This window comes from Aethalodelphis obliquidens, unplaced genomic scaffold (assembly GCF_003676395.1).
Source record: "Aethalodelphis obliquidens isolate GAN/ISIS:26980383/991018 unplaced genomic scaffold, ASM367639v1 scaffold4, whole genome shotgun sequence".
In the NCBI taxonomy this organism is placed as follows: domain Eukaryota; kingdom Metazoa; phylum Chordata; class Mammalia; order Artiodactyla; family Delphinidae; genus Aethalodelphis; species Aethalodelphis obliquidens.
Genome location: NW_020837948.1, coordinates 10850979 through 10875526, shown reverse-complemented (window position 1 = coordinate 10875526; position 24548 = coordinate 10850979). Strand labels below are relative to the sequence as shown.

The window sequence follows — 24548 nt, the reverse complement described above, 5'->3', positions numbered from 1 at the left end:
GACACCTTTTTTACATTTTGTTATCTCCCTCCTTCTCGGAAGGGGGCCGGACATCCTGGAAATTTACCCATTGTCTAAGAAGCCCCTACTGTCTGGAGAGTTCTTAATCATTAGCTGGAACAATGTCCCTCGAGTCCCACAGTCTCCTCACATCTGCGGACATGTGGGGAGTTTCAATGCTAGGGATTCATAGAAGGTTAGAAGAACAAAGGACTTCAGAGACCATCTAAGGTAGCATTTCTCCAAGCATGTGGCACAGCATGTCCCTTCATGTCTACAAAGAAGGGAAATAAAAGTTGTAAAGGGGCTTTATGACCACATGAGCTTGAGAAACATCATTGAAAAAATAGTAACATTTCTGTACTGTTGGGCTTGTCGAAAGCTTTAATATGTTAATATGCTTTCTAACTCTTCCAAGAAGGGACTCTAACTTGCAGTTTTAACACACTTCATTTATTCTGTTGGTTCTTCTTTCCGTCTTTAAAACTTTAAACTCCATGAACCTTTGATCACTTTCATTTGTTGGATAAGCTCCTATCTGTTGTCTCATTTATCAAAAAGTCTGAGTACCTTGAATGGTTTAATAATAAATTAATGAGATCATTATTCACTTAAAGCTAACCAAATTAGGAACGAAAACATGACTAATTCGCTCACTAAAGTGCTTTACAGGAGTGACATAAGCACACAGGTGGAAAATAACTAGATAAAGCATCCTTCTTTTTTCGACATACCTCCAACTGAAAAGTTATTTTTAAGGCTGGGTTGCCATGAGGTCAGGAACAATATGGAAAGTAGGGAATATGGTGACTGAAGAACAGTAGGTGGGAACTTCTCGGAAGCAGAAAATGCATAAATATTTGATTCTCTCAGTGAAGAAGAGAAAGGCATTGCATTATCAAGAATCAAGGATGCTAGTCTCACTCAAAATCTTTATACATGGCTTTGAGAAGAAATTTTGGAGGGATTCCCAGTACATGTGGATGACAATAAACTCTTTTAGGGTGTGAGATGCCAACCTATCAGGAAAAGCCACAGAAACTTCTTTTGAAAAAATGTAATAAATGAATTTTGGTTAGGATGGTAGGCAAGATCATGCCAATTTTGTGTATGAGATCTTCCAGTTAATGGAAATGGAGCACAAAGCCTGTCAGAAAATATCAAAGCAGGTGCAGCAGCAAGGCGGACTTGAGGCTCACCCTGGTGAGTGTCTGGAAGTCACTGTAGACTGGGGTTCATAGCTACATGTGCTGTCACCAAAAACCCATGACAACTTGGGCTTTATTCGGTAAATATGTTGAACCAGAGAAAGAATGATATATTTTTGGCATCTTTATAGCAGATAGGCTCTTTGAACCTTACAAGATCTCAAACTCTATGTAATTTTATAGTTTTAATCCTTCTGGGTAGATCTAAGATTCTAGAGATTAATTACAGTTGTAGCTGACATTTGTATGGCCCCTTTTACCAAGGATATAGACCATTTTGATGTATTTTTGTCTCAACTGCTGTTGTAGCTGATACCAGCATAGTATCTATTCTATTATTTCTTTCTTTCTTTCTTTTCTTCTAGGTCTCCCAAAAGCAGCTGTGATTTGTCAGCTGCAGGCTATGAAGAGTTCTGCTGGATTATGGGCTTTTGGTTGTACTTCCAATGACATCATTTATATATCCCTTCCTCTGTATCATAGCGCAGGATCTCTCCTGGGAATTGGTGGATGTATTGAGTTAGGTAAGCTTTTATTTTCTGTTTCATAAGTTCTCAAAATGCCTAATGATTGGAACTTGCCTTCATTAAAGTGCAAAACTCTATCAGTAGAATTCAGAGTGATCGTGTGCATGTTATACAATTATAAAAAAATGTTTATTAAAAGGACACAATTTCATCACATACTTCAGCGTATGCCTGAAGTGGCAAGAGCAGTAATTTGGCCTTGTGGTTGGATCTGGCTGTAGACAGGGCTTCCCTCTCCATGTGGTCGCTCACCCTTGAGTGGTTGCCGCCCCTGCCCTTAAATGGTGGTAGGAGCCTTCCCAGAGGGTGAACTCAGAAGCTGTGTAGCTCTTAAGTCTTAGCCTCCTCGGAAGTAACATGGATCATTTCACCTGCACTTTGTTGATCAAAGCAAGTCAAAAGCCAGTTTAAATTCAAGATTTGAAGAGTTGGGAAAGAGACCCCACTTCTTGAAGGGAAGGGTGGCAAATTCACACTGCAAAGGTAAGGGCGTAGGAGAAATTGTTGAGGCTATCTTTGCAAACAGTGTACCCCAGACACCCAAGAAGTCAGTTGGTAGAGCTGGTGACTCAGTAGATTCCATTCATAACCGTGCTGAGATTATGTGTCTGTTACTAGTTAGCCCAGAAATAATATACAGAGATAATTCACCATTATTTATGTTTGTCTAAAATACTATAAAGTAATCTTATAGAATAGTATATTTCAAATATGATCAATGTCCACAATAAATAAAGATGAGGGTCAAGACATTAGTATTTTCCTTGGAACATACTCATATGACTTACATTGTTATTAAAATTAGGATGTTACAATTAGCAGTCATCAATGAACCTTTTTTGTTGGTGCTTTCATACTAACTCTACCTTACCAGCTCTCAATCTCAAACTATATTGAGACTGCTTAAAAGTTTTTAAAAATGAATACTATGTATATATTCAACGTTGAAAGCAAGTGAATATTCTTGGTTTCTGTGAAGAAGGATGACCTCATCTATATTCATGCTCTAATACTTGTAATTCTCCTACATATTTTGACTGCTTCTTTCATCCCATATATTGCAAAAAGTGTATCTACAGTCAGAATATAAAATTACAAGATGAATATTTTTAAAAGACTTATTGGACTGTAAGATTAATGTTTTCAAATGAGCTTGATATAAATGGCCACTGATGGATTATAAAAGCCTTGAAAGTGAGCAAAAGTGTTCTAGACAGAGCAACATCATTTGTGTTTTACGTTAATTCTGCCCTTGAATTTTTTTCCCTTTTGCCTTTTTATACCTTTTCTTGTAGGTGCTACTTGTGTGTTAAAGAAGAAATTTTCAGCAAGCCAATTTTGGAACGACTGCAAAAAGTATAATGTGACTGTGTTTCAGTACATTGGAGAACTTTGTCGCTACCTTTGCAAACAACCTAAGGTAAGAGTAATCGTTGTCAGAGAGAAAATGTAACTTCAGAAAGAAAAAGAAAATAATTGAGAGAAAATAGTTTTTGTTTGCTTATACTCCATTTTCTTCCAGAACATAGTTTAAGTGACTTACAAAGATGTATGCAAAACCCCAAGATAAAATGAGTATAAAACAAGTCAGAGAAAATAAAAGGAGGATATCAGGAATGTACTAATGTGTTTTATATTGAGGCAGGAGAAGACAGACTCGCAATCCAGTCCACTTCATGTTTAGACGGATTAAAATTTCTGTAAACATAGCATGCATCTGATTATGAAATTTTTTTGTGTTTACAGAAAGCAGTTATTCCAAGGGTTGAATTAGATCATCTTTTAAAATGTTGGTCTTTAAATAACACACAAAAACTAATAACAATGATTATACTTGTTTTTCTATTTGTTTTCTTTTGAATAAGTGATTACATCAGAATATCTTTTTGTTTGGTTTTGCTGTAAACTTAAAAAGAAACTTTGCTTTGATTTGCACTTGTCTCCCCACCACCTCAAGCAATCATTTCCATGAACTTTTGATAAATTGCCCCCTTCTGAAAATAGACCCGCAGAGACAGTTGCATTAGCCTAAAGCTTGTCTTTATTAGTTCGTTTGCTTTTTTGCCCTCAGAAGTTGTTGTCCTTTTCCTGGTCTCATTTGTATTTTGAGATGCTTATTTTTTCACTGTCTGATTGTCTAAGCATTCTTGAGGCTACAAGGAAGTTTCTCAGCCTGTAATCAAATCAAAACCAGCCGCCCTTGAAGGATGGTAACAGAGGTTGCCTTTCTTTACCCACAGCACAACTGAGACGAGGCTGGAGGCATTTAAATAAGACTTTATTAAAGATATGGAATTACACAGGAGAGATAACACAGAGAAGAATCTGAAACTGGATAATCTTATTTACAAAATGCCTGTAAATTTAAGCTTGGAGTTTGCCATGGAGAGACCTTCCATCTAACTCCTGACCTGCCTCCTTGTGGGAGAAGCCATCCTTCCTCTTTCTTTGGTCAGGAGTACTTCAAATAGCTAAAGATTCCCCACATCCACAGCTAAGACAAGGAGTCCCAGAAAAGTGTTTTAGCTTTTTGACCTTTATTTTCCTCCAGGAGATTTTGCCAATATCAGAGTTGTGGTCTTACCTGAGGATTCCCAGTAGAATAATTATAATGCCACAAGCTACATATTTTCTCTTATAGTTTTCATTGTATTCTTTGATGATATGATATCTGGACTATGTAATTTAAGGAATTAATGCCCTCCAGTAAAATGAAAGCCTCCTTCGGTATAGGACATAGTAAGCACTACCTAATGAACTTCTTCATGGCTTTTCTAGACCATGCCCCCACCCATTCTTATTTCCTCTCATCCTTTATTAGCAACATTAACTTTTGCAAGATCATTTGCTCTGTAAGTATCTATTGAATGGTTGGATTCATGCATTAATTTTTTTCTGAAGTTTTACCACATTAAACGATGCTGTACTTAGTAGCTTCATGTAGGGCCTCAGAAGTGAAGGTAGTCAAAGGGCATGGGTATTTTGGTGATTTTTTTATGGCATATTTCCAGACTGCTGTTCAGAGTGGTGGATGTGATTTAGAATCTCATCAACAATGTGGGAGTATGCCCACTGCACAGTCTCTTATCGATACTGAGTGGTATTAAAAATAGTGGTCTTCCAGTGTCCTTCATGGAAAACTAGACACTAGTTGGGTTTTTTTGTTTGTTTGTTTGTTTGTTTGTTTTGCCGTACGCGGGCCTTTCACTGTTGTGGCATCTCCCGTTGCGGAGCACAGGCTCCGGACGCGCAGGCTCAACGGCCATGGCTCACGGGCCCAGACGCTCCACGGCATGTGGGATCTTCCCGGACCGGGGCACGAACCCATGTCCCCTGCATCGGCAGGCGGACTCTCAACCACTGCGCCTCCAGGGAAGCCCGACACTAGTTGTTTTTGTTGTTGTTGTTGTCAGTCAGTAACGCTTACATTTTACTTACGTGGGTAACACCTGAAACACGTTATGCTTTTTAAGCTTCCTCAAAAGTCCCTGTAGGATGGAGAATAGGGAGAATAGGCCAGTTTCCATGGCCCACCCTGTCAAATACGGTTGATGAAACCCAACTTGCTTGGGCTTCGTAGTGATATTCTGTTTGAACAAAGAATGTCCTATTTAAAAAAAAAATGAGGAAAAGATTTCTAATTTTATTTATAATTTTATAGACTAGAAACAAACATTTTAAATTTCTTTGTTATTTATAATTTTATAGACTAGAAACAAACATTTTTAATTTCTTTGTTAAGATTACTGGCAAGGTGGGATAGTTTTCTAGCTGTATTTCCCTTTTAAAATACCTCTTCTGAGTCTTTTACTCATCTCTTTGGCACATAATGTTTTATCTTATTCATTTGAGCTCTCATTTCATATAATAAAGGAATTAACAGTTTGTCGTATTTGCTACAAGTCTTTTTTCAAGGTGTTTTCCTTTGACATTTTTAAATGAAATGAAATAGTCTTTTCACCTCTCTGAATTTGTAATGCACTGATTTGGGGGAAATACTATAGCTGCAGAGAATTTGAGAGAACTAGGAATTGAAAGCAGAACTCCTGGTTGCTTTTAGTTATTAAGTATTCTAACTCTTAATTAAAGTTCTTTGAGGAAAGACGAGTGTTTGTGTAATAATCTCTAACCACTTACCTGAAGACAAGTTGAGGAGGAGAGAGAGAAATAAATATAGATTTGCCAAAGGAAAACTGAATGATTTTTTTTAGCAGAGATGCGTTGTATTACCTAATCCTCTTTGTTGATTTCTCACAGAAAGAGTACAAACAGTTCTTGGCATTAAAGATTGGGAAAGGGAGAAAGTCATTTTGTTATGACATCTTATCCCTTCAAGGAGATCTTGCTTTCTTGCTGTCCAGTGTTCATTCCTTTCAGTGAACTTCCCCTGAAAGGAAGTGTCAGTGTCTGCTGTGCAGCCAACATAGCAGGGGGTTCAAGTAGGGCCACAGAGTGAACAAGTGACATGGTCCACATCCTCAGAGAAATTAAATTGCGTGTCTCATGAGTCGTGGTTTGAAGCCCCATAGATATTTAATATAAATCTTTAAAAGAAAGTGAAACCACATATTCCCTAAGTATATCCAGAGTTGTTGTCAATCTCAGGTAAGTAATATATTCCAAAGGACATTTACCTGCAGGCAGAAGCCACAGTCTGAGTTGAGTGTTTGTATATAGCTGTATAAAAACATCCTAGGGTTGGTTTTCCCTGGCTGGAAGCACTTAGCACCCCCCACCCAACCCCATCTTTTTTCTCTTTTTAAAAACTCCAGTTACAAAATTTCCTTTCGCATAAACACTGGATGTGCCTCAAACTGCTGGCAGCCACACTGTCCTTAAAAAAAAAAAATGCTGAGGTACTGGCTTCTCTTAGTCATGGAGTGTTGGGGTAATTATCCTCTTCCCCTGAGACTAGGAAGGCAGCTCTTTCCCCACTTTCCAATCTTCTATATTTTCTACATTACTGAAGACCATCCTACATTTTATGATTGGGTCTAGCTCTATATTTTCTTAATATTAATGCTGCATTTAATATCAATAGGTGAGGAATGTGGTGGAACTCTAGACATCAGTGATCCTCTGGGGGACTCTTGCTGCACAGTTTATCTTATTTAAATAGCTCTGCCATACCTAGGGATTTACCTAGGAATAGGATCATGTCACTCATTCATTCATGCAAGTAATGTAGGTTTGAGTTGAAAGGGGCACAGAAGACAAACAAGACCCCTTTTCTCAACGTAACTTACACTCTGGTTTGAGGAGAGAGAAAATAAGCCAGCAAACACATGAAGAAAAGCGATTACAGATAATGATAAATATTATGAAGAAACAAAACCAGCTGAGGTGATGGAGACCATTGAGTGGTGAGAGTGGGGCATTGCTAATTATAATAGATTGAATGGTCAGGGAAGACTTCATTGACATGGTGACCTGTGAGCTGAGGAATCGTTATGACAGGTGGGATCCAGCCATGGAAAAGCTGGGGGACTGCAGTCTGGATGGAATAACCTGAAAACAGAGCAGCCCACAGAGGACATAGCCTGAGTGTTTAAACAGAAGGAGCTGGGTCATCCATAGACCAGATCTTATGGGGCTCAGTAGACCCTGGAGGAGAAATTTGATTTTGTTCCCATCAGAGTATTTGGAAAAAGATGAAGGCAAACTGGAAAATACTATACCAATTTGGGATCTATTTTGAAGGAAAGATAACAAGACTTGTTAGTTCAAGAATAGGGAGTGAAGAGTGAAGAAATGGATAGAATCAAGGATGCGTCCCAGGTTTCTGGTTCAAATGTCTAGGCAAATTGCAAACCATTTGCTGAGATAAGGAAAACTGAGATTTGGGGAATGAAAATTAAATTTCTTTTGGACCTGTTAAGTTTGGTGTGTTAATTAGACATCCAGGGTAAGAAGTAAAATAGGCAGTTGGATGCAAGGATCTGGAGCCCAAAGAGTGCAAGGGATGGGACCTAGTTAGCAAAGACCTATGTTATAATGCATAAGTATGATGCCTGTTTTTCAAGTTAACGTTATAGTTTATCATTTACACTATATAGTTTGTCTATAGCTCTCAATGTAGAACACCCACGTTTTGACATTCTCAAGGCATAGCTTATATTCTTTAGTATATATTTGTATATATGTTTTTTATTAATTATATCCTGTTTCTTTATTCTATTTTCTTAAAATCTAAGATATTTATTGGGAGCCGGAAAGTATACTTATGATTCTGGATACTGTAGTGAAAATATATTAAAACTTCGACAAAAAGTATTATGCTCAACTCCCATCATGAAAAGAGACATTTTTAAACACCTGAATGTTTGATGAATATTTATTAAATATTTTTCATTAAATATTGTTCATTAAATTCCATATGGATTGTACTAAATTTGTCACTAGTAATGTTTAGACAGTCCTGTAGTGAACCCCTAAGTGTTTTTTGAGGGTAAAAAAATGAAAATGTTGAAATTGATGACGTGAGATTTTTTTCAGACTTCAACATGAAAGGACACCTACTTTATTTTCTCCAAAGAAAGTCTATCATTTCTTTCAAGCTTTAAGAGGTTTCCTTGTTATATTTAGATAAGATGTAAGGATACAGACAATGCAACAGTACCAGAGAATAAAATTCCAGTAGGGGAGACTAAATGATGCTGACTTAACCTAAATCTCTTGAATTTGTTGTTTATTTGTTTTACCAGTTATGTTTTGAATGGGTCTGAAGACAGGTAAAGGCTAAGTGCATTGGCATTACCTTGTCCCTGATTCAGGGCATTACCATTTATTCTTTTCTTTTCTAATTGAAAATGGATATTTTTAAAGCATTTGTTCTTTTTATCGTGTTTTCATTTTCTTAGTTTCTATATAACTTCAAGTGTTTTACCATTATGTTTTCCCCATTTCACATCTTGTGAAAGATGTAGTTTCTCAAAGCATTAAGCTGTGGAAACTTTTTCATCACACATAGTAACCTCTAAGGAATGCCGTTTTAAAACTATTGTGAATTTTAGTTGTTATTGAGATGTTCTGATTTAGTTTCATTACCATTGTTTTCTCGACAACACTCAAAACAATTGATTTTACCTCCAAGACCTAGTCGTTTAAAGATATTTTTAAATTTTTTCTTTTCCCCAAATATTTGAAGCATATTATTACATGGTTGAGAAAATCAACTCTCTTTTAAAACCCAGTTTTTCTTGAATAAATCAAAGATGTGTTTACTATTCTCACACTAAATATGAAAGCATTTAGAAAAGTCAGCAAGGAACCAGAACTTTCTTTTCTGCTTAGAAACTACAAATATAGAAATATGAGGGATGACAGAGGAGAAGGCCATGTGAAGACAGAGGCAGAGGTTGGAGTGATGCAGCCACAAGCCAAGGTCGCCTGGAGCTACCAGAAGCTGGAAGAGGCAAGCAAGGATTCTCCACTAGGACCTTCAGAGGGAAGATGGCCCTGCCAACAACCTTGATTTAAGATTCTGGCCTTCAGAACTTTGCTGATCATCTGAGCTGTGATCGTCAAACATGGTTCTTTGTCCCTCCTAACATCAAACAGTGAATTTCCTTGCTGCAGAGGGGAAATTGCACCTTTAAAGAGAAAATATCACAGGGTGCTTTCCACAATGCAGTTGCTGTGGTTATCTACAATAATAAATGCAAACAGGAGCCAGTCACCATGATTCATCCAGGCACTTGACATATTATTGCTGTCATGATTACAGAATTGAGAGGTAAGGATATTTTGAGTTACCTGGAGAAAAACATCTCTACAAATGACAATAGCGGTTGGAACTCGAACGCTGCCAAAGAACTTCAGCTGTGGCTCTCTAGTCTTCATGTCAATATCCTTCATTATTTTGATGATTATTTCTTCAGCATGGCTTATATTCTACTTCATTCAGAATATCAGGTACACAAATGACGGGGACAGGAACCAGAAGAATTCCAACTAATAAATGATGAAGGGGACTTCCCTGGTGGTGCAGTGGTTAAGGATCAGCCTGCCAATGCAGGGGACACAGGTTCATTCCCTGGTCCAGTAAGATCCCACATGCCATGGAACAGCTAAGCCTGTGTACCACAACTAGTGAGCCTGTGCTCTAGAGCCCATGAGCCACAACTACTGAGCCTGCTCACCACAACTCCTGAAACCTGTGCGCTCTAGGGCGGGTGTGCCGCAACTACTGAGCCTGCATGCTGCAACTACTGAAGCCTGCGTGCCTAGGGCCCGTCTTCCTCCGCCACAAGAGAATCCACTGCAACGAGAAGCCCACGCACCGCACCCGCTCGCTGCAGCTAGAGAAAGCCTGAGCGCAGCAACAAAGACCCAACGCAGCCAAATAAATAAATAAAGGCAGAAGGAAAAAACAAAAAGAAATATGAGGGAGTAAGATAAAAAAAAAAAAAGCTATTAGCAACCTAAATGTCAGTAGAATTAGGAGGGAATTAATGTTTTGGAAAGTTTTAGAACTGCGTATATATTAAAGACTTTTTATAAGTGCCAATTTTAATTCTTAATGATTCATAGTTCGTGGGTAGTGGTACATATAAAGTATACATATCTTTTTCTGTCTATCTGCTTATACCTTTCCTGCTGTCATTTCCATTAAGAATACATATATCCTTTATTTATTAAATTTCCCTACAAATTTAGCTTTATGTGGAAAGCCATCAGATAGTGTGTTGGCTGTGGAATCAAAAGACAAGCTCAGTTTCAAGCTCCTGTTGTATGACTCTGCTGGTCTTTTCTCTTTGAGCCATAGTTCCTGTCTTTATATAAATACCTACCTCTCCTAATTCGGCCTTTGATTCTCACCATCTGGTTATGAGATATATGTGAAAAAATGTAAACTGGTAAGCCAATACAAATGGAAGGATTTTATTTTTATGCAGAACATGGTAATGTTTTCCATGAATGTCATTATAAAATTAGAGTAATTTTTGTGGCGTTAAAAAATAATTGGCCTTTGACTAACAAAAATCATACAACGTTGATTGTAAAAGTCAATTTAGATCATGATTATTTTAAAATAAAACTTTTTAATAATGTTAAAATATTAACAATTTTATATTATACTTGTCACACAAAAACATTAGAAATAAGAATAAAATAAGAAACCCTGAAAACATTATACCTGTTTTCCCTTGGGGTATATCCTGCTGTTACTGTAAATGTGGTATGTTAGTAAGGTTTTCCTACATTGCAGACTGATTTAACATTTTAAAATATACCTTCAAAATTATTTATTTTACTGTTTATTTGCTGTTTTTCACATTGCCTATTCCTTTAATTGTGTGTTCCTGATACTCATGCTACGGACATAGGAAGTCAAGGTCAGAAATGGTTGATCTTTGCCCTTCCAGTAAGGCTTACCAGCAAATACAAGAATCTTTAGCAAATTATTACCAACTAGAATTTTCCAAAAGATGATTTTATTCCCAATGAAAAAAAGTAACAATGAATTTAAAGATGAGGGTTTTTTTTTCCAGTACCCGGGCCTCTCACTGTTGCAGCCTCTCCTGTTGTGGAGCACAGGCTCCGGATGTGCAGGCCCAGCGGCCATGGCTCACGGGCCCAGCCACTCCGCAGCATGTGGGATCTTCCTGGACTGGGGCACGAACCAGTGTCCCCTGCATCGGCAGGCGGACTCTCAACCACTGCGCCACCAGGGAAGCCCAAGATGAGGGTTTTAATTCCATCTTTTCCATTAATTCATCATGTGACATCAGGCAAAGCATTTAATTTCTTTGCCCCCTAGAGCTGGGGAGCTTGAAGTTCAAGCCTGTCTTCCCTGTCTTACAAGCTCTCTGATCTTGGACAAATTTTTGCTTTTCTGAGCAGCCTCCACCCCAGTTTTCTCATCTATAAAATGAGTGTAATAACAATTACATCCAGAGCTGACATAAGGATGAATGAGTTAAGTACTGAAGTACAAAGGAAAACAGATTGACCGTAATGCTGGGGGCTCTCTGGAAGAGGAGACAGCCTTCTCCCAAGAGGCCTTGCAAAACAGTTTTGTTATCATAGCAGATGTGCCAAAATTGTTCTAGCCTCCAGCCTGACAGGTTCAGAACTGCATTTATCAGTACCTGTCTTTACATTAGACTCATATAAACCAGGTTCAGGAATGCCAGTTTATAGCTTTAAGTTGTCTCCATTGCTGGATCTTCCTCCATCTTCCTGACCTCTAATTGTTAGTGTGTCCAGGACTCTCAATCACGCTTTTCCCTTTTCTCTCTGGACATGTTCCCAGCTGCAAATACCATCTACAACTTAACTCTCAAATTTATATCTGTAGCCCTGTCTTCTCCCTTGATGTCAACTTTTATGTGTCTAGATTCCTACTTGGCATCTCCACTTAGAAATCTGATTGACATCTCGTCTCAAAAGTGGCGAACTTTGGGCTTCCCTGGTGGCGCAGTGGTTGAGAGTCTGCCTGCCGATGCAGGGGACACAGGTTCGTGCCCCGGTCCGGGAAGATCCCACGTGCCGCGGAGCAGCTGGGCCCGTGAGCCATGGCTGCTGAGCCTGCTCGTCCGGAGCCTGTGCTCCGCAACGGGAGAGGCCACAACAGTGAGAGGCCCACATACAGCAAAAAAAAAAGTGGCGAACTTTGTCAGCACCTCCCGCCTCAGCATGTACTCCTTGCTTCCATCTTGACTGTCTCAGTTAATGACAACTCCATTCTTCCAGGTACTCAGTCACAAACACTCTAGAATGTCCCTTGCAGCTTCTCTTTTTCTCACACCTCCTGTCCAGTCCATGAGCACATCCTGCAGTTTCAACCTTTAAATATATCCAGACTCAAACCTCCTCTTACCACCTGACCTGCTGCTGTCATCTCCATCAGCACTACTTCTCCCCTGAAATTCCAGCAATGGCCTCTTCTTAACTCCATTTTGCCCCCCTAACTTCAATTCTTACGTAGCAATTGGAATGATTCTGTTAAAATGTAAGTCAGATTATGTTACTTCACTACTCAAATCCTTCTGATAGTTTACTTGGAGGAAAAGTCCAGATTCCCTTGGCATGGGTCACATAGCTCTATGTGATCTGCTTCCCCTGCTGGGACCTCCTCCCCTATCCACTCCCTCACCCCACCAGACTACTTGTTTACTCCACCCCAACCTCACTGACCTCCTCTCTTTTTCTTCAGTGCGCCAGGGTTCTCAGTTTCCTCCCACTGAGTGTTCCCCCGTATATTTGCATGCCTCACTCCCTGATCCATTGAAATCCCCTCCTCCTCCTGTTTGGAGAGCATTTCTCTGGCGACAACCCCTATAAACGTCTGGTATGGTCACCTTCCCAACTCCAGTGGACCCCGTACCCAAAATCTGGTTCAAAAGTGGAGACTGATGACGATGCCACACATGCAGTAAGAGAATATGAACAGGTTTATCACTCCTATGATGGGGCTTTCTGGGGAGAGTAGGGCAGGGGCCCAAGCAGGCCAAAAACTGGCTTGAGAAAACGGGAAAGAGACAGGTTCAGCTTTTATTGTGATAAGAGGCAAGCACTAGGCTGAGGGGCCTTGTGCATGCAGGATTGCTCATGCGCTTTGAATTTCCTGTTGCTGCCAAAGGAAGGAGCCCTGGGCTTTCTCAAGAGCTTGCCCAGATATAGGGCAGAAGAGGAAAGGGGATTGGGGGTGGTTTGAAAGCTCTCAGCAGTCAAACATCAAGAATGGCGTCAGCTCTTTATTACAGTGTTTGTCTCTGAGTCCTCTTTCCCTGCTGTATTTTCCTCATAGAACTTATTACCCCATTACATATTTTATAGATAATTTTTATTTGTTGTCACTTAATCTCCCCACCCTATTATATAAGTTCCAGGAAAGCAGGGAGTTTATCATTTTTATCTCTAGTTATATCCTCAGTACTCAGAATGGTGCCTGCCATATTAGTGCTCAATAAAAATTTGTTGAATTATTTAAAAAAATAAAGTAACAAATGTAATGAGACCAGTTGCAGGGACACCTATGTGTTCATGATGGGCAAAATCTTTGCCTAGTCCAGACCTGAAAGGAAAGCTCAATTGTAATGAGAAAGTCAGAGTTCCTGGGGAGGACACAGTTCAGGGAGAGACTTTGGAAAAATCAAAGTCAGCATCATTGCGGGAAGGGTGTCAGGCCATTGCTGCTTCCAGCTCACAGCAGAAATTATCCTGCACTTTTAATGGGCCCCTGAACTTTTCAGAACATTCATTAGTGACTTGTGGTAGCTGTGGCTCAGGTGACCTCTTTCTGGGTTTCCCAGGAAGATCATCCTCCCTTTACATCTGCACAGCCTTTTTCTAGGTGAGTGAAAACAGTCATTTGGGTCAGAGGTGAGTCCTGCAGACTCCTGGAGCTGGTCTTTCTCTAGAAGGCAACTGTGCAATGCCTCTGGTCTGAAGCATTGATTTCCTCCCATTTTCAGTTCTCACCAGTGCTGCCAGGATAGAAAGCACCTGTGCAGAGGGAGTGGTCTGCAAATGGTAATCTCAATTACTTATTATTTCTAGAAAATGAATTGGAAATAAGCCCACTATGTGGTACATCTTTCTGCTGTAACATTTGCAATCACAGAGGTCTTTTCTAGCTGTTATTTGTGACTTAAAATGGTTTGTTGAACTGATGACTGTTATCTCTGAAACCGTGGCCTGCCCGTAACCAGACTGGAAAGGCAGCTACACCAAGACTCGGGCAGCTGAGCCCACGCTATCTTAGCCTTGGGGGCCTCTCCTTTTGAATCCTCTTATGTCCTTTCTCAAAAGAGTCCCCTGCCCTCTCCCCTCCACCATGCCTTTCCTGCTTCAGTATAAGAAACTGCTGTTTTGTGCCTGTTTTCTTGTTAACAGGATTCTCTCATATCCTGTTTGCATTTAAGGTTTCTTTGTCCCTGCTCTGTGATACCCACTGGGCTTGCTGCCTTTATTTTTCCAGTGTGTAGTAGTAGAGTGTCCATGAAAGAAGCAAACTGTTGGAATGTATAGTTATTCTTCTTATTACAGGGTTGTATACATGTGCGATACATTTGCATATGTGATTATCAGTGGGTGTTAGGGAAAAGAGGTCTTCTGTTAAATAGAATCATGAAGGAAGAATCATAATCCCTAACACATGTTGTTAATATGTTTTAGTAAAGGAATTAGACCATACTTTTGTTTTGTGCATTAAGCTGCTAGTTATCCAGGGCTGAAGGCAGAAATGATTTGTCCCTTTTTTTCCACTTTGAGTTTATGTTTCTCTTCTGTCTTCCCATGAGTTTATGTTTCTTTTCTGTCTCTCCATCTAACAACCGTCTTTGTTTCCTGAGAAATCAGGGTTGATACACAAAATTACCCGTATTGAAACAGAGCCTCCAGAGTTTCACTTTTCACAGGCATACAAAGAGCCTCTTCAGCCTGGGTGTGTTATAGATTCACTGAGTAGGATTAAGCACATGGTCTGGAAGAAAGAGGTTTTGTTTCTAAGAGGTGTTGTTAGAGACCTGCATATTTGGCAAGTGAATAAATCTGTGACTGGGTAGGAGGTAACTGTAGTTCAACCACTGCCTCAAATATAGTAGCTCAACAGACACTCCTGGAAAACAGCTCTCAAAGGATGTTTTGAAGAAACAAGAGCCTTGGTACAAAATAATGTGACTCCTTCACTGCTATCCGCACACCATTGTGATGCGTGGTACTGAAAGCCAGAGGGACTGTCTACTGAAATCCATAACCCTGGGGTCACTACATTAAAAGCTCTGACCCATTCAGCAAATTCTCTCTTAAATTTCAAATGGGATTTTAAAGGGCTGACAATAAAATGAGTCCTTTCTGTGTACTGTAAAATGGCTTACTGTGTGTGTGTGCCAGTGTATAAACATTTAAGCACTTACTACTGAATTAGAAACCCAGGTTTCAATTGCTTCCTATTACTGAAATCACGTGGAAAGGCTTGGAAAAATAGAGCAGGGGCTGTTAAGGGTTTTTGAGCTGGTTTTCTCCCTCTGCCCCTTTTTCCTTCTTTCCTTCTTTCCTCTCATCCCTCGTTCCTTCCCACCCTCTCTGCCCACAGAGCACTTACACTTTGATGAGTTCAAATTCTATCTTTGTTTATCTGGTGTATGACTTTGGACCTGAACTTCATTATCCCCATGTGCAAAATGGGGATAATGCTTCTTATTTCATGAGGTTGTCATGGTGATTAAAATGAGATAATATAATAACCTGGTCATGGAGGTACAGACATATTTCACTCCCTTGCTTCTTCTGATACGGCTGCAGACGTGTCTTTTGTTCCCGTCCCACTCTCTCTGGATTTCTGCTTTTCCCCCTTTCTTGGACTCTGTTTGCCTTGATTTCTGTTTGTAAGTCTCTTTATTTGCATGTATCTCTTTCCGTGTGTCTCAATACTGATGTCTCTGTGACCAGCTGTGTGTCTTTATGTGTGTGCCTCTCTGCCTTCTGGTATATGTGTCTAGTTTATATCTTTTTTTTTTTTTTTTTGCTGTGTGTGTTTCTGTATGTGTGTGTTTGTGTGTGTGTGAGAGAGAGAGTGACAGAGAATATCCCTCTGTGTGCATGCTTCTTTGTCACTGTCTTTCACTTTGTGTGTGTTGTGGATCTCTGTGCTGTGTGAATGTGTCTCACTTTGCATCTCTGTGTGTGTGTGTGTGTCCAGCTCTCTGAGTGTCTCTGTGTTTCTCTCACATGCGGTGGGTCTCTCTCTGCCTCTGCATATGTCACTCTGTTTCTATGTTTCTGTGTATCTCTATTTCACTCTGTCCCTTTCTCTGTTTTGTTCATATTCTCTCTCTCTCTCTTTCACTTTCACTCTCTGCCTTTCCTGCTTTCTATCTGTCTTTTTGTCTCTCATGCACTCTCTCAGATTCTCCATCTCTGTCTCTCTGTGTCTTAGTCTCTGCCACTCTGTGACTTTCTCTTGTGTATGTACATATGAAGGTGCTATGTGTTCATTAGTTCATTTAATCGTACATGTATTTATGCATGCTCTTCTCATTCTGTCCCCAACACAGCTTAGATATCCAGTGACAGTTAGGTAGTAACTTCATAACTCAGGAAGAAGTGAAAGGAATAGAAATTTGTTCTAAAGAAGCCTTCAGGGACTTTCCTCATGGCGCAGTGGTTAAGAATCCACCTGCCAATGCAGGGGACATGGGTTCGAGCCCTGGTCCGGGAAGATCCCACATGCCGCGGAGCAACTAAGCCCATGCGCCACAACTACTGAGCCCATGCACCACAACTACTGAAGCCTGTATGCCTAGAGCCTGTGCTCCACAACAAGAGGAGACACCACAGTGAGAAACCCACACACTGCAACAAAGGATAGCCCCCGGTCGCCACAACTAGAGAAAGCCCGCATGCAGTAACGAAGACCCAACACAGCCAAAAATAAATAAATTTATTTAAAAAATTAAATTAAAGAAGCCTTCAGGAGACTTATGGACAGAGAGGAGATTCTTTAAATTATAGATGGGCATTAGGAAGATTTGGTTGTATTTTAGATGATTTACCACTAATTTCACAAATCATCTTCAAAATGGACGCATATAAGACCAAATATAATTAGCAACCTCAGACCCTCCTCTTAATTTCCATAAACTCCAGGGTGACGTTTGAAGGCTCCCTTTGCCAATCTTGATGATTTTTTTCTTCCATACATTTGTCGTTCTGCTGACCCTCCTTTTCCATTTCCCTGACCATAATCTGGATTCCTCCTCTAATCATCTTTTATCTGGACCATTTTAGCTGCTATCTCTGACTCCTGCCAACCTCCCAGTCCATCGTGCCAGTTGATGCTGGGCTAATGTTGCTATTACTTCAGGCTCTGCTTGATCCCTTCCCTTGGCTTCCAGTCATCTTCCAGGGTTACCAAGAGAGCTTCACAACATCACTACCTGGGTAGGATTTTTTAAAAGGCTCATCTGAACAATATTTTGCCCTCCTACCAATATGCTCAATGAGTATAAGAAACTCTACACCTGCTTTACAAATAAAACCAACTCGCATTTATTTCCAATGAGATAAAGCATTTCTTAAGAAGACATAAAATGAACTTAAATGGGAATCTGGATGAGGAAGCTTCACCAATTTGTAGCACCAGTGTGTTGTCCAGTTTACCTGGTGGTGCTTAATGCGTGTAAATATTAAGTTGATTTTGTTTTTACTTTTTTTTTTTATAATTTAGGGCAGAGGTCAGCAAGCTTTTTCTGTAAAGCACTAGATTAGTAAATATTTTAGGCTTTGTGGATCATGCTGTCTCTGTTACAACTACTTATTTCTACCTCTGTATTGCAAAAGCAGGGTAGACAATCCATATAAATGGGTGTGACTGTGTCCTAATAAAACTTTATTTACAAAAACAGGAAGTAGGGACTTCCCTGGTGGCGCAATGGGTAAGACACTGCCCTCCCAATGCAGGGGGCCTGGGTTCGATCCCCGGTCAGGGAACTGAATCCCACATGCATGCTGCAACTAAGAGTTCACATGCCACAGCTAAGAAGCCAGTGAGCTGCAACTAAGAAGCCCATGAGCCACAGCTAAGGAGCCCACCTGCCACAACTAAGACCCAGTGCAACCAAAAAAAAAACAGGAAGTAAGCTGGATTTAGCCCCTGCTAACCCTTTATAACATTTATGATAACACCTTATTGTGTATTATATATCTTTTAGGTAAAGTTTCCATTCCTGGGCAAACTATTTTTTTTAAAACTTCTGTTTATCTCTCTCTCTCTCCATTATGTACATACATGTGATTGTGTGCCAAAAATAACTATAGGCATGTACTGTATGTGGAGCAGTGTACAGTGAAGCGGAGGCAGAGTGGCTCCGCGAGCTCCTCTCTCTCCACTTTGCCATAGAGAACCCCTGACTGGCCGCTGACCGGCAAACCCGTGAGGTCACTATCATATGACAAAGGCTTTCCTGCAGTTCATCTTCCTCCCTGTGTACCTTCTGTTTGCCTTCATGGAATTCTGCTGCATCACAGAAGCTGGAAGTTCTGATGTTCCATTGAAATCACAATGGAAAGTCTTGACCGGCTCTTCGTACTGCAGCCAGGAGTCAGTGCTGTGCCTCTGAGGTGGGAGAGCCAACTTCAGGACATGCTCCACAAGAGACCTCCCAGTTCCATGTAATATCAAATGGTGAAAATCTCCCAGAGATCTCCATCTCAACACCAGCACCCAGGTTCACTCAACAACCAGCAAGCTACAGTGCTGGACACCCTGTGCCAAGCAACTAGCAAGACAGGGACATAACCCCACCCATTAGCAGAGAGGCTGCCTAAAATCATAATAAGTCCACAGACACCCCAAAACACACCACCAGACATGGACATGCCCACCAGAAAGACAAGATCCAGCCTCATCCACCAGAACACAGGCACTAGTCCCCTCCACCAGGAAGCCTACACAACCCACTGAACCAACCTTAGCCACTGGGGACAGACACCAAAAACAACGAGAATTACGAACCTGCAGCCTATAAAAAGGAGACCCCAAACACAGTACGATAAGCAAAATGAGAAGACAGAAAAACACACAGAAGAAGAAGGAGCAAAATAAAAACCCACCAGACCTAACAAATGAAGAGGAAATAGGCAGTCTACCTGAAAAAGAATTCAGAATAATGGTAGTAAAGATGATCCAAAATCTTGGAAATAGAATAGACAAAATGCAAGAAACATTTAACAAGACCTAGAAGAACTAAAGATGAAACAAGCAATGATGAACAACACAATAAATGAAATTAAAAATACTCTAAAAGGGATCAATAGCAGAATAACTGAGGCAGAAGAACGGATAAGTGACCTGGAAGATAAAATAGTGGAAATAACTACTGCAGAGCGTAATAAAGAAAAAAGAATGAAAAGAACTGAGGACAGTCTCAGAGACCTCTGGGACAACATTAAACGCACCAACATTCGAATTATAGGGGTTCCAGAAGTAGAAGAGAAAAAGAAAGGGACTGAGAAAATATTTGAAGAGATTATAGTTGAAAACTTCCCTAATATGGGAAAGGAAATAGTTAATCAAGTCATGGAAGCACAGAGACTCCCATACAGGATAAAACCAAGGAGAAACACGCCAAGACACAGATGAATCAAACTGTCAAAAATTAAATACAAAGAAAACATATTAAAAGCAGCAAGGGAAAAACAACAAATAACACACAAGGGAATCCCCATAAGGTTAACAGTTGATCTTTCAGCAGAAACTCTGCAAGCCAGCAGGGACTGGCAGGACATATTTAAAGTGATGAAGGAGAAAAAGCTGCAACCAAGATTACTCTACCCAGCAAGGATCTCATTTAGATTTGATGGAGAAATTAAAACCTTTACAGACAAGCAAAAACTGACAGAGTTCAGCACCACCAAACCAGCTTTACAACAAATGCTAAAGGAACTTCTCTAGGCAAGACACACAAGAGAAGGAAAGACCTACAATAACGAACCCAAAACAGTTAAGAAAATGGAAATAGGAACATACATATCGATAATTACCTTAAATGTAAATGGACTAAAGGCTTGCACCAAAAGACACAGGTTGGCTGAATGGATACAAAAACAAGACCCATATATATGCTATCTACAAGATACCCACTTCAGACCTAGAGACACATACAGACTGAAAGTAAGAGGATGGAAAAAGATATTCCATGCAAATGAAAACCAAAAGAAAGCTGGAGTAGCAATTCTCATATCAGACAAAATAGACTTTAAAATAAAGACTATTAGAAGAGACAAAGAAGGACACTACATAATGATCAACGGATCGATTCAAGAAGAAGATATAACAATTGTAAATATTTATGCACCCAACATAGGAGCACCTCAATACATAAGGCAAATGCTAACAGCCATAAAAGGGGAAATCGACAGTAACACATTCATACTAGGGGACTTTAACACCCCACTTTCACCAATGGACAGATCATCCAAAATGAAAATAAATAAGGAAACACAAGCTTTAAATGATACATTAAACGAGATGGACTTAATTGATATTTATAGGACACTCCATTCAAAAACAACAGAATACACATTTTTCTCAAGTGCTCATGGAACATTTTCCAGGATAGATCATATCTTGGGTCACAAATCAAGCCTTGGTAAATTTAAGAAAACTGAAATTGTATCAAGTATCTTTTCCGACCACAATGCCATGAGACTAGATATCAATTACAGGAAAAGATCTGTAAAAAATACAAACGCATGGAGGCTAAACAATACACTACTTAATAACGAAGTGATCACTGAAGAAATCAAAGAGGAAATTAAAAAATACCTAGAAAGAAATGACAATGGAGACACGATGCCCCAAAACCCATGGGATGCAGCAAAAGCAGTTCTAAGAGGGAAGTTTATAGCAATGCAATCCTACCTTAAGAAACAGGAAACATCTCAAATAAACAACCCAACCTTGCACCTAAAGCAATTAGAGAAAGAAGAACAAAAAAACCCCAAAGTTAGCAGAAGGAAAGAAATCATAAAAATCAGATCAGAAATAAATGAAAAAGAAATGAAGGTAACGATAGCAAAGATCAATAAAACTAAAAGCTGGTTCTTTGAGAAGATAAACAAAATTGATAAACCATTAGCCAGACTCATCAAGAAAAAAAGGGAGAAGACTCAAATCAATAGAATTAGAAATGAAAAAGGAGAAGTAACAACTGACACTGCAGAAATACAACAGGTCATGAGAGATTACTACAAGCAAATCTATGCCAATAAAATGGACAACCTGGAAGAAATGGACAAATTCTTAGAAATGCACAATCTGCCAAGACTGAATCAGGAAAAAATAGAAAATATGAACAGACCAATCACAAGTGCTGAAATTGAAACTGTGATTAAAAATCTTCCAACAAACAAAAGCCCAGGACCAGATGGCTTCACAGGCGAATTCTTTCAAACATTTAGAAAAGAGCTAACATCTCTCCTTCTCAAACTCTTCCAAAATATAGCAGAGGGAGGAACACTCCCAAACTCATTCTACGAGGCCACCATCACCCTGATACCAAAACCAGACAAGGATGTCACAAAGAAAGAAAACTACAGGCCAATATCACTGATGAACATAGATGCAAAAATCCTCAACAAAATACTAGCAAACAGAATCCAACAGCACATTAAAAGGATCATACACCATAATGAAGTGAGGTTTATTCCAGAAATGCAAGGATTCTTCAATATACACAAATCAATCAACGTGATACATCATATTAACAAATTGAAGAAGAAAAACCATATGATCATCTCAATAGATGCAGGGAAAGCTTTTGACAAAATTCAACACACATTTATGATAAAAACCCTGCAGAAAGTAGGCATAGAGGGAACTTTCCTCAACATAATAAAGGCCATATATGACAAACCCACAGCCAACATCGTCCTCAATGGTGAAAAACTGAAAGCATTTTCACTAAGTCAGGAACAAGACAAGGTTGCCCACTCTCACCACTGTTGTTCAACATAGTTTTGGAAGTTTTAGCCACAGCAATCAGAGAAGAAAAGGAAATAAAAGGAATCCAAATTGGAAAAGAAGAAGTAAAGCTGTCACTGTTTGCAGATGACATGATACTATACATAGAGAATCCTAAAGATGCTACCAGAAAACTACTGGAGCTAATCAGTGAATTTGGTAAAGTAGCAGGATACAAAATTAATGCACAGAAATCTCTGGCATTCCTACACACTAATGATGAAAAATCTGAAAGTGAAATCAAGAAAACATTCCCATTTACGATTGCAACAAAAAGAATAAAATATCTAGGAATAAACCTACCTAAGGAGACAAAAGACCTGTATGCAGAAAATTATAAGACACTGATGAGAGAAATTAAAAATGATACAAATAGATGGAGAGATATACCATGTTCTTTGATTGGAAGAATCAACATTGTGAAAATGACTCTAGTACCCAAAACAATCTACAGATTCAATGCAATCCCTATCAAACTACCACTGGCATTTTTCACAGAACTAGAACAAAAAAATTTCACAATTTGTATGGAAACACAAAAGACCCTGAATAGCCAAAGTAATCTTGAGAACGAAAAACAGAGCTGGAGGATCAGGTTCCCTCACTTCGGACTATACTACAAAGCTACAGTAATCAAGACAGTATGGTACTGGCACAAAAACAGAAAGATAGATCAAGGGAACAGGATAGAAAGCCCAGAGATAAACCCATGCACATATAGTCACCTTATCTTTGATAAAGGAGTCAGGGATGTACAGTGGAGAAAGTACAGCCTCTTCAATATGTGGTGCTGGGAAAGCTGGACAGGTACATGTAAAAGTATGAGATTAGATCACTCCCTGACACCATACACAAAAATAAGCTCAGAATGGATTAAAGACCTAAATGTAAGGCCAGACACTATCAATCTCTTAGAGGAAAATATGGGCAGAACACTGTATGACATAAATCACAGCAGGATCCTTTTTCACCCACCTCCTAGAGAAATGGAAATAAAAACGAAAATAAACAAATGGGACCCAATGAAACTTCAAAGCTTTTGCACAGCTAAGGAAACCATAAACAAGACCAAAAGACAACCTCAGAATGGGAGAAAATATTTGCAAATGAAGCAACTGACAAATGATTAATCTCCAACATTTATAAGCAGCTCATGCAGCTCAATAACAAAAAAACAGACAACCCAATCCAAAAATGGGCAGAAGACCTAAATAGACATTTCTCCAAGAAAGATATACAGACTGCCAACAAATACATGAAAGAATGCTCAGCATTATTAATCATTAGAGAAATGCAAATCAAAACTATAGTGAGATATCATCTCACACCAGTCAGAATGGCCATCATCAAAAAATCTAGAAACAATAAATGCTGGAGAGGGTGTGGAGAAAAGGGAACACTCTTTCACTGCTGGTGGGAATATGAATTGGTACAGCCACTATGGAGAACAGTATGCAGGTTCCTTAAAAAATTACACATAGAACTACCATACGACCCAGCAATCCCACTACTGGGCATATACCCTGAGGAAACCATAATTCAAAAAGAGTCATGTACCAAAATATTCATTGCAGCTGTATTTATAATAACCTGGAGATGGAAACAACCTAAGTGTCCATCATTGGATGAATGGATAAAGAAGATGTGGCACATATATACAATGGAATATTACTCAGCCATAAAAAGAAACGAAATTGAGCTATTTGTAATGAGGTGGATGGACCTAGAGTCTGTCATACAGAGTGAAGTAAGTCAGAAAGAGAAAGACAAATACTGTATGCTAACACATATATATGGAATTTAAGAAAAAAAAAATGTCATGAAGAACCTAGGGGTAAGACAGGAATAAAGACACAGACCTACTAGAGAATGGACTTGAGGATATGGGCAGGGGGAAGAGTAAGCTGTGACAAAGCAAGAGAGTGGCATGGACATATATACACTACCAAACATAAAATAGATAGGTAGTGGGAAGCAGCCGCATAGCACAGGGAGATCAGCTCGGTGCTTTGTGACCACTTAGAGCGGTGGGATAGGGAGGGTGGGAGGGAGGGAGATGCAAGAGGGATGAGATATGGGAACATATGTATATGTTTACCTGATTACTTTGTTATAAAGCAGAAACTAACACACCATTGTAAAGCAATTATACTCCAATAAAAATGTAAAAAAAAATAAAAAATAACTATATCTGTATATTTTGATCTTGCTACAGAGCTTCATATAATTTTTATATCATTATTATAGATAAAGGAATCATATTATTTTCGTATATATATATTTCCATGCTCATGATTTTAATCTGGTAAACAAAAATCTGAATAATATCACTGAAACTAG

At 39.3% G+C, this 24548-nt stretch overlaps 1 protein-coding gene across 6 annotated transcripts in view; it reads left to right on the top strand.

The window, feature by feature from the left end:
• Positions 1-24548, top strand: part of SLC27A6 (solute carrier family 27 member 6) — a 64692-nt gene that overhangs the window by 18315 nt on the left and 21829 nt on the right. For all 6 annotated transcript variants that reach the window (XM_027098642.1, XM_027098615.1, XM_027098624.1 and 3 more), the window contains exons 3-4: positions 1574-1732; positions 3031-3155. In XM_027098642.1, the coding sequence (XP_026954443.1) occupies positions 1574-1732; positions 3031-3155 (284 nt within the window). The remainder of the gene's footprint in view (positions 1-1573; positions 1733-3030; positions 3156-24548) is intronic.